This window comes from Canis lupus, chromosome 23 (assembly GCF_003254725.2).
Source record: "Canis lupus dingo isolate Sandy chromosome 23, ASM325472v2, whole genome shotgun sequence".
Taxonomy (NCBI): Eukaryota; Metazoa; Chordata; class Mammalia; order Carnivora; family Canidae; genus Canis; species Canis lupus.
Window position 1 is genome coordinate 34,832,773 of NC_064265.1, and position 15,898 is coordinate 34,848,670.

Consider the following 15,898-nt stretch of genomic DNA (forward strand, 5'->3'; position numbering starts at 1 on the left):
GTTGGAGACTTTAATACTCCACTCTCAATAACAGATAGAACCAGACAAAAGATAAGTAATGAAACAGGAATTGAACAACATAATAAACCAGAGCTAACAATTTCTAAGGAACACTCTACCCAACAAAAATACGATACACAGTCTTCTCAAGTGTGCATAAGACATTTTCCAGGACAGACCATATGTTAGGACATAAATTAAGTCAAAACAAATTTTGAAAGATAGATATACAAAGTACATTCTCAGATGACAACAGGATAAAGTTAGAAATCAATAACAGAAGGTAAATGGAAAACTCATAAGGTTGTGATAACTAGGCAATATACTCAACCAAACAATGGATCAAAGAAGAAATCACAAGGGAAATTAGAAAATACTTACAGGGGCACCTGGTGATTCAGTCAGTTAAGTGTCTGCTTTCAGCTCAGGTCATGATCTTAGGGTCCTGGATCAAGCCCTGCCTTGGGCTCCCTGCTCACTGGGGAGTCTGCTCATCCCTCTGCCCCCCACCCCTGCTCATGCTCTCTCTGTCTCTCTCTCAAATAAATAAAATCTTAAAAAAAAAAAAAAAAAAAAAAAAAAAGAAGAAGAAAAAACACTTAAAGATTAAGAAAAACAAAAGTACAGAGCACCTGGCTGGCTCAGTCAGAACATGCGACTCTTGATCTTTCTGGGTCATAAATTTGAGAACTACAATGTGTGTAGAGATTACTTAAATAACTGAAACTTAAAAACAAAAACAAAATAAAAAAATACAACATACCAAAACTTTTGAAAGCAGTGCTAGGGGGAAAATTTACAGCTATAAACATTTACACTAAAAAGCAAGAACAGGGGTGCATAGGTGACATAATCAGTTGAGCATCCAACTCTTGATTTCACCTCACATCATGATCTCAGAGTTATCAGATTGAGCTCCATGTTGGACTCAGCTCAGAATCTGCTTGAGATTCTCTCTCCCTCTGCCCCTCACATTCATGCTTTCTCTAAAATAAATAAATTTGTAAAAAAAATAAATAAAAACAAGAATAATTTCAAATTAACAACCTAACTTTACAACTTAAGGAACTAGAAAAAGAACAAAGCTAGCAAAAGAAAGGAAATAATAAAGATTAGAGCAAAGATAAAGGAAATAAAGGAAAGCAAGAGAGGAAAATCAGTAAAATAAAAAGTTACTTGGAAAAAATCAGCAAAATAGATAAACTTTTAGCTAAATGGACAGAAAAAAGAGAGAAGATTCAAATTATTAAAATCATAAGTGAAATTGGGGGCATTAGAATAAAAATTATAAGGGAGCAAAACAAAGAAAATCTGGACAAACCCATAACTCATAAGAAGATTGAATTAGTAATCAAAAATCTCCCAATAAAGCAACCCTTGGAACTGATGGCTTCACTGAGAAATTCTATCAAACACTTAAATAAGCTCTTCCCCCGAGCGGCCTGAGGTGACCTCCGGAGATGGTTCGCTACTCGCTGGACCCAGAAAACCCTACAAAATCACGCAAGTCGAGAGGTTCAAATCTTCGTGTTCACTTTAAGAACACACGTGAAACTGCCCAGGCCATCAAGGGTATGCATATTCGAAAAGCCACCAAGTATCTGAAAGATGTCACTTTGCAGAAGCAGTGTGTGCCATTCCGTCGCTACAATGGTGGAGTTGGTAGGTGTGCACAGGCCAAACAGTGGGGCTGGACACAGGGTCGGTGGCCCAAGAAGAGTGCTGAATTTTTACTGCACATGCTTAAAAATGCGGAGAGTAATGCTGAACTTAAGGGTTTAGATGTAGATTCTCTGGTCATTGAGCACATCCAGGTGAATAAAGCCCCCAAGATGCGACGTAGAACCTACAGGGCTCATGGCCGGATTAATCCATACATGAGCTCTCCCTGCCACATTGAGATGATTCTTACTGAAAAAGAGCAGATTGTTCCTAAACCAGAGGAGGAGGTTGCACAGAAGAAAAAGATATCCCAGAAGAAACTGAAGAAACAAAAACTTATGGCCCGGGAGTAAATTCTGCATAGAATATAAATGCAAAAAAAAAAAAAAACACTTAAATAACACCAATTATTCTCTAACTTTTCCCAAATTTGAAGAGAAAGGAATACTTCTTAATTCATTTTTTAAGCCCAGCATTACTCTAATACCAAAGCTAGACAAAGACAATACAAGAAAACTAAAGACCAACATTCCTTAGAAACACTGATGCATTGGGGATCCCTGGGTGGCGCAGCGGTTTGGCGCCTGCCTTTGGCCCAGGGCGCGATCCTGGAGACCCGGGATCGAGTCCCACGTCGGGCTCCCGGTGCATGGAGCCTGCTTCTCCCTCTGCCTGTGTCTCTGCCTCTCTCTCTCTCTGTGTGTGACTATCATAAATAAATAAAAATTAAAAAAAAAAAAAATTTTAGAAACACTGATGCAAACACCCTCAACAAAATACTAGTAAACCAAATTCAGCAGCATATTAAGAAGATTATACACCACAACCAAATGGGAGTTATTCCTGGAATATAAGAATAGTTTGACATATGAAAAGCAATCAATGTAATGGACTACATTAATGCAATGAGGGATAAAAAAATCATGATTATCTCATTTGATACAGAAAAAACATCTGACCAAATTAAACACCCTTTCATGATTAAAAAAACAAACAAACAAACAAAAACAAAAAACAAAAAACCACTCAACAAACTAGGAAAAGAAAAAAAAAATCTACCTTGGGGCATCTGGGTGGCTTGGTTAAGCATCCAACTCTTGGTTTTCGCTCAGATCATGATCTCAGGGTTGTGAGACTGAGCACCATGTCAGGCTCCATGCTCAGTGGGTAATCTGAGTGAGGTTCTCTCCCTTCTCTCTCTCCCTCTGCCCCTCCCCCTATTCACACATGCATGCTCTTTAAAAATAGAATAAAATCTTTATAAAAAAAAGAAAAAATCTACCTCAACACAATAAAAGCCACATATGAAAACATACAGTGAACATCACACTTAACGGTGAAAGATTAAAAGTTTTTCCTCTAAGACCAGAAACAAAGCTAGGATGACCACATTCACCACTTCCTTTACATATAGTACTGGGAGGTCTAGCCAAAGCAATAAATCTAGAAAGAGAAATGTAGAAAAAGGTGTCCAAATTGAAAAGGAAGAAGTAAAATGACTCCTGTTTGCAGATGATATAATCTTATATGCAGAATACCCTAAAGAGTCCATCAAAAAAACAAAAACCTGTTAGAATAAATGAATTCAACAAAGTACTGGCATGTAAGGTCAACACACAATCAGCTGCACTTCTACACACTAACAATAAACAACTCAAAAGGGAATTAAAAACACAATTCCACTTACAATAGCATTAAAAGAAATAAAAAACCCAACCAAGGAGGTCAAAAACTTGTACAACGAAAACTACAAAATACTGACCAAAGAAATTAAAGACAAATAAATGGAAAAACATTCTATGCTCATGGATTAGAAGACTTTATACCAAGATGTCAATACTGCCCATAACAGTCTATACAACCAATGTAATCCCTAGCAAAATTCCAATGACATTTTTTGCAGAAATAAAAATCAGTAAACATACATAGGGAGTCTCAAGAGACCACAAACAGCCAAGGCAGTCTTAAAAAAGAACAAACCGGGATGCCAAGGTGGCTCAGTGGTTGAGCATCTGCCTTTGGCTCAGGGCATGATCCTGGAGTCCTGGGATAGAGTCCCACATCGGGCTCTCTGCATGGAGCCTGCTTCTCCTCTCTTTGCCTGTGTCTCCACTTTTCTCTCTGTCTCTCTCATGAATAAATAAATAAAATCTTTAAAAAAATAATAATAAACCTGGAGGGCTTATAATCCTGATTTCAAAACTCACTGTATAGCTACAGAAGTCTAAAGTGTGGTACTGGCATAAAGACAGACATATAAACCAATGGAGTAGAATAGAGAGGCCAGAAATAATTCCCCACATATATCGTCAAAAGATTTTTTAAGATCTATTTATTTCAGAGAGAGAGTGCGAGCAAGTAGGGGAGAGGCTAAGGGAGAGAATTCTGAAGCAGAATCCCTGCTGAACATGGAGACCAACACAGGGCTCAATCTCAGGACTTAAATACTTCCACTGTCATAACAGCATTATTCACAGTAGCAAAAATGTGTAAGATACCCAAGTGTTCACCAAATGATGAATGGATAAGCAAAATATGACATATCCATACAATGGGATATTATTCAGCTTTAAATAGGAAGGAAATTTTAATATATGCTACAACATGAGTGAACCATGAGGACATTAGTCACAAAAGAGACAAATGCTATATGATTCTATGGACAATACTTAAGAGTAATCAAAATCATAGCAACTGAAAGTAGAATGGTAGTTGCCAGGCAGGGCCTTGGGGGACAGAAGACTTAATATCTAAAGGATAAAGAGTTTCAGTTTCACAAGATGAGAAGAGTTCTGGGGTGCTGGGCTGGCTCAGTGGGAAGAGCATGCAACCCTTGATCTTGAGGTTGTGAGTTTGAGCCTCACCAATAGGTGTAGACTGCTTAAAATAAATAAATATATCCTTAAAAAAAAAGTTCTGTAGATAGATGGGGGGAGGGGGGTGCTGGTAGCATATTATGAATGTATGTAATATCACTGAACTAAAGGTACACTCAAAAAATGGTTAACATGGTTATAACGTAAATTCTATTTTTCTTTTTTTTGTAATGTAAGTGCCTGACTTAAGCTTTGATTGTGAAGGGACCCATTTCAAAGAGGCACTCATTTCAAAGATGGCTCTCTCTAATAAACAAGACTAAATAAAGAGCCAAGCCACTTCCCCCAACTGAGGCTCCTTTGTTTTAGAGATTTTGGTTGATTTTGATAACTAGCCATTTGAGCCACTTTTTTTTCCCCTCCCAAACTTTAAATTCTCTCTCTTATGTTTTAAATGCACCAATAAAGAGTGAGCCTACAGACCTATTCCTGGGAAGTATGAGGGAAAATGGCAAAGTAGGAGGATCCTGAGTTCACCTTGTCCTACAGACACATTGAGGCAACAACTACAGCTATGCAACTAACTCTTAAAATGACCTAGACTGGCAGAACAGACAGACATCCACAGCTAGTCAGATAGAGAAAGTCACAAAGAAAAGGTAGAAGGCAATTGGGAACCAACTCCCTGGTTCAACCAACCACAAACAGGACGGATATCACAAATATCAAGAAGCAAGAGGACCAGACCCCACACTGGGTAGCCCCTGGAACTGGGAACCCACACAGGGAAGATGAATCTGCTTAACATCTGGCTTTGAGGGGTGCCCAGGTGGCTCAGTCAGTTAAGTATCTGCCTTCAGCTTGGGTCATGATTCCAGGGTCCTGGGACTGAGCCCCACATCTGACTCTGTGCCCAGCACACAGTCTGCTTGTCCCTCTCCCTCAGCCTCTGACCCCTCCCTCCCCACCCTACTCATGCTCGTTCCCTCTCTCTCTCTCCCTCAAATAAATACATAAAATCTCTAAAAAAATAAATAAATAAAAAATAAAATAAACATCTGGCTTTGAAAACCATGCGGGCTTAACTCCAAGAACTTTGAAAATTGGAAGACTTAACTCAAGGAGAGCCAGAAGATGACAAGAAACTGAGTCCCTGCTCTTAAAGAGTCAACATACTAAATAACTCAAGAGACACAATGCAGAAGCAGCACCTTGAAAAGCACCTGGGGGTATTCATGAAGGAGCTTACTGACTAATCTGAGAATATGTACTAAGTGGCCAAAGATTTCTCTGGCAACAAAAACAATGGCGAGTGCCATTTTTCCTTGCCTCCTACAACCTAGATAGCAAGATGCTTCTAGGAGCCAGTTCCGACACTCTCCGTCTACCTTACTATCACTGTATCCCATGCCCCTACATCCTCCTACAGACCACTCCATCTAGCCTGCCCACCTTGGCAAAATAGCTTCTGCTCTGCCACACCTGGAAGGCAACTCTGCCAGCACTGTGCCACTTCAAAATGACTCCTGCCTTTGGAAAGGGAAGAGATAACCCCCCACCAGCATGCCCACAGTTCCTGCAGCTGAGCCTTTTAGTTGGCTGTGCAGAGAGCAAGTCCTGCCCTTCACTGTGCCTGCAGATAGAGCAGACACTAGCTGTAGACAGCTACCTAGAATGAACGCTAACCTCACCTACCAGTGAACACACAGGCAACAGGTGGGTCTCTCAACGTTGCAAGGAGCAAACTATGCCCAGTACACCCCCATCAGGTAAATCAAATCATTGCAGCCAGTCAGGCTGGAAGCCAGTGCCATCCACTAGTGTACCCACAATAATTGCAACTCAGCCACAACAGAAGGGGACACCCTTGGGAGTCCCTGGTTTTGGCAACCAGAGGGGAATGCACCATATGGCACCACAGGATCTCTTCCACACAAGGCCACTACTTTCAAGACCAGGAGACACAGCTGGCCTACCTAATACTTAGAAACAAATAGAGACAAAATGAAGAAACAGAGAAATATGTCCCAAGTAAAGAACAAGACAAAATCACAGTAAAAAAGATAAATGAAAGAGATATGCAATATGCCTGATAAAGACTTCAAAGGTAATAGTCATAATTACTAGACTTGAGAAAAGAGTGAATGAACTCAGTGAGAATGTCAAGAGAGAGACAGTAAATACAAAATATATAAATATTTTATAAAATATATACATATGTAAATAATGTAATCAGTAAGAGCTGAACAATTCAGTAATAGAAATAAAAAAGACACTAGAGGTAATCAGTAGAGATTAAAAGACACAGAACAGATTAACAATCTGGAAGACAGAATAAAACAAAGCAACCAAACTGTATAGCAAAAAGAAAAAATAATAAAAAATGAGAATAGGGGAAGGGAACTCTGCAACATAACAAGAATAACAACATTTACATAATAGGGTTCCCAGAAGGGGAAGAAGGAGAGTAGAGGGCAGAAAATGTACCTGAAGAAATAATAGCTGAAAACCTCCCCAATATGGGGAAGGAAACAGACATCCACATCCAGGAAGGACAGAAAGTCCCTAATGAAGTGAACCCAAGAAGGTCCACCATCAAACACATCAGAGGTCAAATGGCAAAAAGTAATGATAAAGAGAGAATTTTAAGAACACCAAAAAGAAACAGTTATATACAAGGGAAACCCCATAAGGCTATCAGCTAATTTTTCAGCAAAAACATCACAGATGGGCAGCCCAGGTGGCTCACCGGTTTAGTGCCGCCTGTAGCCCAAGGCGTGATCCTGGAGTCCCAGGATCGAGTCCCATGTCGGGCTCCCTGCATGGAGCCTGCTTCTCCCTCCGCCTGTGTCTCTGTCTCTTTTTCTCTGTGTCTCTCATGAATGAATAAATAAAATCTTAAAAAAAAAAATCACAGGTGCCAATACTCCCTACCTAACTTGCTTATATCAGCCCCATCTCTCCATATCACACTTCAGTGGACCTACCCTTCTCAGTCATGCTTGCCTCAGTCCCAGTCCTGCAGGTCTCCTCACAAAACCACCAGTACAAACGTCACCAACACATTTCCAAATCCACAGGTTTTATAGGACCTCAGCTGTGGATGCAGCGGTGGCAGGACTCATTTCAGGAACAGACTATACAACACACTTTGTTAAAACACACACTGCTCAGCTGGGGACCAAATACTTCCCACAACAGGTAAAGAGAACGTCTGCAGACAACTGGACTCAAAGAAAAAGCCCCAGGACTCAAGAACAGAGCACATGCAACACACACAGGAGACAATCTCTGAAGTACCAGGTCCTAGGGAATAGGAGACACTGCACTGTGGGGCATTACAGGGCCTGAAAGACTATTATCATCAAAAGCAAGAGACATAGCCGACTCCAAACACAGAAACACAGAAACAGACACTGGCAAAATGAGGAAACAGAAAATATGTCCCAAATGAAAGAACAGGACCAACCTCCAGCAAAAGACCTAAGGAAAATGGATATAAATAATATGCCTGACAGAGAATTCAAAGTAATGAAGATGCTCAGTGGCTTTGAGAAAAGAATGGAGAACATTAGTGAGGACCTTAACAAAAGACAAAAAAAAAAAAACAATCAGGGACGAGGAACATAATAAATGAAATGAGAAATACACTACTAGGTGGAATAAATAGCAGGCTAGAGAAAGCAGAGGAACAAACTAATGACCTGGAAGATAGAGTAATGGAAAGTAACCAAGCTGAGCAAACAGAGGAAAATAAAATATGCAAATTGAGAATACACTCAGGGAACTCAGTGACTCCATTAAGCATAACATTTGCATTATAGGAATCCCAAAAGAAGAGAGAGAAAAAGAGGTAGAAATTTATTTGAAAAAATAATAGCTGAAAACTTCCCTATCTGAGGAAGAAACAGATATCTAGATCCAGGAAGCACAGAGATTCTCCCAAATATTCAACACAAGGTGTCCACACCAAGACACATAGTAATTAAAATGGGAAAAAGTAGTGATAAAGAAAAAAAAATTAAAATAGCAAAAGAAGACACTAACATATAAGGGAAATACCATAAGGCTATTAGCAAGTTTTTGAGCAGAAGCTGTAAAGCCCAAAAGGGAGTGGCATGATATATTCAAAGTGCTAGAAGGGAAAAATCTACAGCCAAGAATACTCTATGCAGCAAGGCTATCATTCACAAGAGAAGGAGAAATAAAGATTTTCTCAAATAATAAAACTAAAGGAATTCATAACCACTAAGCCAGCCTTATAAGGAATATTAAATGGGACTGTTTGGCAAGGAAAGACCATAAATGAGAATACAAAAAGCAAAAAATATAAAAGCAGTAAAACTACGTGTTTCTGCAAAAACCAATCAAGGGATTCATAAAATAGAAGGATGTAAAATATAATACCACATACCTAAAATGTGGAGAGAAGAAGAGTAAAGAATGGGTTCAGGGCAGCCCGGGTGGCTCAGCGGCTTAGTGCTGCCTTCAGCCCGGGGCGTGATCCTGGAGACCCAGGATCGTGTCCCATGTTGGGCTCCCTGCATGGAGCCTGCTTCTCCCTCTGCCTGTGTCTCTGCCTCTCTCTCTCTCTCTCTGTCTCTATGAATAAATAAATAAAATTAAAAAAAAAGAAACCAGTAATAAATATGCAAAGGATAAAGAGAAAGAAAGCCAAGCATATCACTAAAGAAAGTCAACAAATTGTGAAAGAGAACAAGATCAAAGCAACCACAAAAAAGTAACAAAATGGCAATAAATATATACCTATAAACATTCTGAATGCAAATGACTAAATGCTCAAATCAAATCATAGGGTGACAGAGTGGATTAAAAAAAAAAAAAAAACAAGATCCATCTGTATGCTGCCTACAACAGATTCATTTCAGATGTAAAGACACTTGCAGATCAAAAGTGAGGACATGGGGGAACACCTGAGTAGCTCAGTGGTTGAGCATCTGTCTTTGGCTTAGGGCATGATCCCAGTCTGGGGATAGAGTCCCACCCACATCAGGCTCCCAGTGAGGAGCTTCCTTCTCCCTCTGCCTATATTTCTGCCTCTCTTTCTGTGTCTCTCATGAATGAATAAATTTAAAAATCTTAAAAAAAAAAAAAAAAAAGTGAGGACATGAGGAACATTTATCGTTCAAATGGATGTCAAAGAAAACTGGGGTAGCAATATTTCTAATGGACTAAATAGAGTTTAAAACAAAAACTGGGGATCCCTGGGTGGCGCAGCGGTTTGGCGCCTGCCTTTGGCCCAGGGCGCGATCCTGGAGACCCAGGATCGAATCCCATGTCGGGCTCCCGGTGCATGGAGCCTGCTTCTCCCTCTGCCTGTGTCTCTGCCTCTCTCTCTCTGTGTGACTATCATAAATAAATAAAATTTTAAAAAATAAATAAATAAATAAATAAAACAAAAACTGTAATAAAGGACAAAGAACTATATAATAATAAAGGGGACAGTACAGTAAGACGATGTAACAATTGTAAATATTTACGCATCTAACATAGAAGCACCCAAATACAGAAAACAGTTAAAAACAAACATAAAGGAAGTAATTGGTTGTAATAATAGTAGGGGACTTTGGGGATCCCTGGGTGGCTCAGCGGTTTGGCGCCTGCCTTTGGCCCAGGGCGCGATCCTGGAGTCCCGGGATCGAGTCCCACGTCGGGCTCCTGGCATGGAGCCTGCTTCTCCCTCTCCCTCTGCCTGTGTCTCTGCCTCTCTCTATGTCTATCATAAATAAATAAAATCTTTTAAAAAAAAAAAATAGTAGGGGACTTTAAAACCCCACTTAAATCAATGGACAGATAATCCAAACTGAAAATCACAAAGAAACACTGCCTCTGAATGACACACTGGACCAGATGGATCTAACAGATATATTCAGAACATGCCATCCACAAACAGATTACACATTCTTTTCTTTTCTTTTTTTTTTTTCAGATTACACATTCTTTTCAAATGCACATGGAACATGATGCAGAACATATCACATATTAGCTTTAAGCCACAAAACAAGTCTCAACAAATTCAAAAATATTCAAGTCATATTATGCATCCTCTCTGACCACAATATTATATAAAACTACAAATCAACTATAAGAAAAAATCTGGAAAGAACACAAATAATGAAGGTTAAATAACATGCTACTAAACAATGAATGAGTCACCCAAGAAATCAAAGAAATAAAAACTACATAGAAACAAATGAAAAATGAAAACATACTGTTCCAAAATCTTTGGGATGCATCAAAAGCATTTCTTCTTAGAGAGAAGTTTATAGCAATGCAGGTCTATCTCAAGAAGAAAAATCTCAAACAACCTAACCTTACACCTAAAGGAGCTAGAAAAAAAAATCTCAAAAAACAAATGCCCTACAAACTGAAGTCCAGAACCAGATAGCTTCATAGGAGAATTCTACCAAACATTTAAAGAAGAGTTAATACCTATTCTTCTCAAACTTTTCCAAACAATAGAAGAGGAACAGAAACTTCCAAATTAATTCTATAAGGCCAACATTACCTTGATATCAAAACCAGATAAAGACACTACAAAAAAAGAGAGCTAAAAAAAAGAGAGCTACAGGCTGATATCTCCAATGAACACAGAATGACACAGATGCAAAAGTCCTCAACAATATACTGGCAATTGGAACCCAACAATACATTTTAAAAATCATTCACTGGGCAGCCCCAGTGGCTCAGCAGTTTAGCACTGCCTTCGGTCCAGGGCGTGATCCTGGAGACCCGGTATCGAGTCCCACGTCAGGCTCCCTGCATGGAGCCTGCTTCTCCCTCTGCCTGTGTCTCTGCCTCTCTCTCTCTCTCTTTCTCTCTCTTTCTCTGTGTGTGTGTGTGTGTGTCTCCCATGAATAAATAATAAAATAAAATATTTAAAAAAAAAAAATGATTCACCAAAATCAAGTGAGATTCATTCCCAAGATGCAAGGGTAGTTTTATATTCACAAATCAATTAATAACATCACATCAAGGGATAAAAACCATATGATCTTTTCAATTAATGGCTTAAAAGCATTTGACACAAAGTACAACATCCATTCATGGTTTAAAAAACCATCAACTAACTAGGTTTAGAGGGAAAATACTTCAACATAATAAAGGCCATATATGAAAAATCCATAGCTAATATTATATTCAATGGGGAAAAACTGAGAGCTTTTCCTCTGAGATCAGAACAAGACCAGGATGTCCACTCTCACCATTTTCATCCACCATAGTACTGGAAGTCCTAGCCACAGCATTCAGACAACAAAAAGAAATTAAAAGCATCCAAAATGCTAAGGAAGAAGTAAAACTTTTACTATTTGCAGATGACATATCTATGGAAAACCCTAAAGATCTGCCAACAAACTACTAGAACTGATAAATGAATTTAGTAGTCGCAGGATACAGAAATCTGTTGTATTTCTATACACGAATAATGAAGCAGCAGAAAGAGAAATAAATAATCCCAGTGTGCCTGGGTGGCTCAGTCAGTAAAGGATTCAACTCTTGATTTCAGCTCAAGTCATGATCTCAGGGATCTCACGGTTGTGAGATGGAGCCCTGTCTCTGGCTCTACTCAGCTGGGAGTCTATCTAAGATTCTCTCTCTCCCTCTCCCCACACTGTGTGTGTGCATCTGCGCTCTCTCTCTTTTGCAAATAAATAAATACATCTCTAAAAAGAAAACAACCCCACTTACAATTGAACCAAAAATAACAAAATATCTAGAAATAAACAACCAGGAGGTGAAAGACCTGTACTCTGAAAACTGTAAAATGCGATTAAAGAAATTAATATAACAAAGAAATGGAAAGACATTCAATGCTCACAGAAGACCAAATATTGTTGTAATGTCTATGCTACCTAAAGCAATCTACACATTTAATGCAATCTCTAACAAAAAATAAACAGCATTTTTCAAAAAACTAGAACAACCTTAAAATTTGTAAGGAACCACAAAAGACCTGAAATAGCTAAAGCAATCTTCAAAAAGAAAAAAACAAAACTGAAAGTATCACAATTCCATACTTCAAGTTATATTACAAAACTGTAGTAAACAAAACAGTATGGTAATGGCAAAAATAGATAAGACACATAGATCAGCAAAACAGAATAGGAAATCCAGAAATAGGGGTACCTGGCTGGCTCAGTTGGAAGAGCATGTGACTCTTGATCTCACAGTTGTGAGTTCAAGCCCAACATTGGGTGTAGAGATTACTTAAAAATAAAATCTTAACAAGAAAAAAATAAATAAACCCACAGTTATATGGTTAATTAATCTTCGACAAAGGAGGCAAGAATATGCAATGGGAAAGACAGTTTTTTAAATGGTGGAGAAACTGGACAGCTACATGTAAAATAATGAAACTAGACCATTTTCTTACACCACACACAAAAAATAAACTCAAAATGAATTAAGGACTGGGGCACCTGAATGGCTCAGTTGTTAAGCATCTGCCTTCAGCTCAGGTCATGATCCCAGGGCCCTGGGATCGAGCCCTGAATCAGGTTCCCTGCTGAGCAGGGAGTCTGCTTCTCCCTCTGCCACTCCCTCTGCCTGTATACTCTGTCAAATAAATAAATACATACATACATACACACAATTTAAAAAAATGAATTAAGGTCCTAAATGTGAGATCTGAAGCCATAAAAATTCTAGAAGAGGGGCAGCCCAGGTGGCTCAGCGGTTTAGAGCCGCCTTCAGCCCAGGGTGTGGTCCTGGAGACCTGGGATCAAGTCCCACGTCAGGCTCCCTGCATGAAGCCTGCTTCTCCCTCTGCCTATGTCTGTACCTCTGTACCACCCCCTCGCCCTGTCTCTCATGAATAAATAAATACAATCTTTAAAAAAAAAATTGTAGAAGAGAGCACAGGCAGTAGTTTCTCTGACATTGATGGTAGTGCTATCTTTCTAGACATGTCTCCTGAGGCAAGGGAAATAAAAGCAAAACTATACTATTGGGACAATATCAAAATAAAAAGCTTTTGTACAGCAAAGGAAACAACCAACCAAACGAAAAGGCAACCTACTAAATGGGAGAAGATATTTGCAAATGACATATCTGATAAAGGGTTAGTATCCAAAACACATGAAGAATTTATACAACTCGATACTGAAAAAAAATAATAATCCAATTAAAAATGGGCAGAGGAAGAAAAAAAAAAAATGGGCAGAGGACATGAACAGACATTTCTCCAAAGATGACATACAGATGGCCAACAGGCACATGAAAACATGCTCAATATCATTCATTATCAGGGAAATGCAAACCAAAACCACAATGCGATATTAACTCAAAACTCCCAGAATGGCTAAAGTAAAAAACTCAAACAAATATGGACGATGTGGAGAAAACAGAACCCTTGTGCATGGCTGGTGGAATACAAACTGGTACAGCCATCGTGTAAGACAGCATGGAGGTCCCTCAAAAAATTAAAAATAGAACTACCTTATGATCCAATAATCATGCTACTGGGTATTTATCCAAAAAAATGTGAAAACATTAATTCAAAGAGATATATGCACCCTTATATTTACAGTAGTATTATTTACAATAGCCAAACTATAAAAGAAGCCCAAGGATTCATGAAAGATGAATGGAAAAAGAAGATGCAATTATACACAATGGAGTATTATTTGGCCATAAGACAATATGGATGAACCTAGTGGGTATAATGCTAAGTGAAATAAGTCATTCAGAGAAATACAAATACCATATGTTTTTACTCATGTAGAATTTAAGAAACAAAATAACGCAAAGGAAAAAAAAGAAAGGGAAGAAAGACAAGCCAAAAAAAATGGACTCTGGGAACAAACAGATGGTTCCCAGAGCGGGGAGGTGGGGAGGTGGGTATGGGGATAAATGAAATAGGTGAAAGGGATTAAAAGTTCACTTATCTTGATAAGCACTGAGTAATACGTGGAACTGCTGAATCACTATATTGTACACCTGAAACTAAGATAACACTGTATGTTAACTACTCTGGAATTAAAAAAAAAAAAAATACCACAATACATCTATTTAAATGCTAAGTCAGGCTAAGACTGACTATACTAAGTGTTTACAAGGCTATGAAGAAACTGGAACTTTAATACACAGCTGATGGCCATGTAAAATAGGACAATCACTTTGGAAAACACTTTGGTAGCTTTTTAAAAGGTTAAATATACTAAGACCCAGCTATTCCATTCCTAGATATTTACTTAAGAAAAATGAAAGCATAAGACCACACAGACTTGTACATAAAAATTCTTAAGAGATTTGTAAAATCGCCAGGAACTGGAAACAACTCAAATGTCCATCAAAAGCTAAACAGACACACAAACTGGTATAGGCACACAATGGAATACTTCTCGGTAATAAAAAGGAATAAACTTCTAAAAAAAGGAATAAACTATTGATATATGCAACGACACTGATGAATCTGAAAACACTTATGCTAAGTAAAAGAAGCCAGATGAAGATTTACATACTGTATGACTTCATTTATATAAAATTCTAGAAAACAAAAACTAATCTAATCTACAGTCACAAAAAGTAAATCAGTAGTGGCTAGGGGAATGAGAGGCTGGAAAGATGGACCACAAAGGGGAACAGAAGAATTTTTGGGGTGAGGGATATATGCACAATCTTGATTGTGTGATGGTTTCACAAGTGTATATATATGTCAAAACTTATCAAGTAGCACACCTTAAATATGTGAAGCTTACTGTATATCACATATATCTCAATAAAGCAATTTAAAAAAATAAAGCTTTCCTGAAAGGAAAATATATGTATACTTGAAATTACATATGGAAAGAGTGTATCACATACTTGAGAACACTAACCCATCCTAATAAAATTACTAGACTTCAAAGAAAAAATACTTGGTCATCTAGAAAAAAGAACAACTTATCAGGGGAAGAAAAATTAGATTATCATCTCTCTTTGATATCGATGCTTTATACCAAAAGAATAAGAGAAATATATTTAAGATATTCAAGGAAAAGAAGTATGAGTCAAAGATTTTATAACAGCAAAACTGACTTTCATGTATAAAGAGCACAAACTTTTATCCACATAAACTCAGGGAACATTTCTTCCTAAAGAATCTAATAAAGGAGCATCAGGTAACCAAAATGATGCCTTTAACATCAACACAGGAGCACCTGGGTGGCTCCGTCTGTTAAGCATCTGTCTTCGGCTCAAGTCATGATTCCAAGGTCCTAGGATGAAGCCCCAAGTCCCTTCTCTCTCTCAAAGATCAACATAAACGCTGGTGATGAGCATTAAATATACTTGTAGAACTAAGAATAAATAAAGACTAAAAGAGGAAAAGCAGAATATGTAATAACTGCGTGTTCTGACAATGTAGATATCATACATTTTTTTAAAAAAGAATAAGAACATAAGCAAAAAACAAAAGG

The 15,898-nt window shown here is 38.3% G+C and overlaps 2 protein-coding genes across 13 annotated transcripts in view; one reads left to right on the forward strand and one right to left on the reverse strand.

Annotated features, from left to right (window-relative positions):
• The window catches only part of CEP70 (centrosomal protein 70), a 120,373-nt gene that overhangs the window by 100,873 nt on the left and 3,602 nt on the right, over positions 1-15,898 (reverse strand). The gene's annotated exons all lie outside the window — the stretch shown is intronic.
• On the forward strand, positions 1,426-2,048 carry LOC112661136 (60S ribosomal protein L17-like). The gene has a single exon (XM_035704802.2). The coding sequence runs from the start codon at positions 1,461-1,463 to the stop codon at positions 2,013-2,015; it is 555 nt and encodes a 184-aa protein (XP_035560695.2). The 5' UTR covers positions 1,426-1,460; the 3' UTR covers positions 2,016-2,048.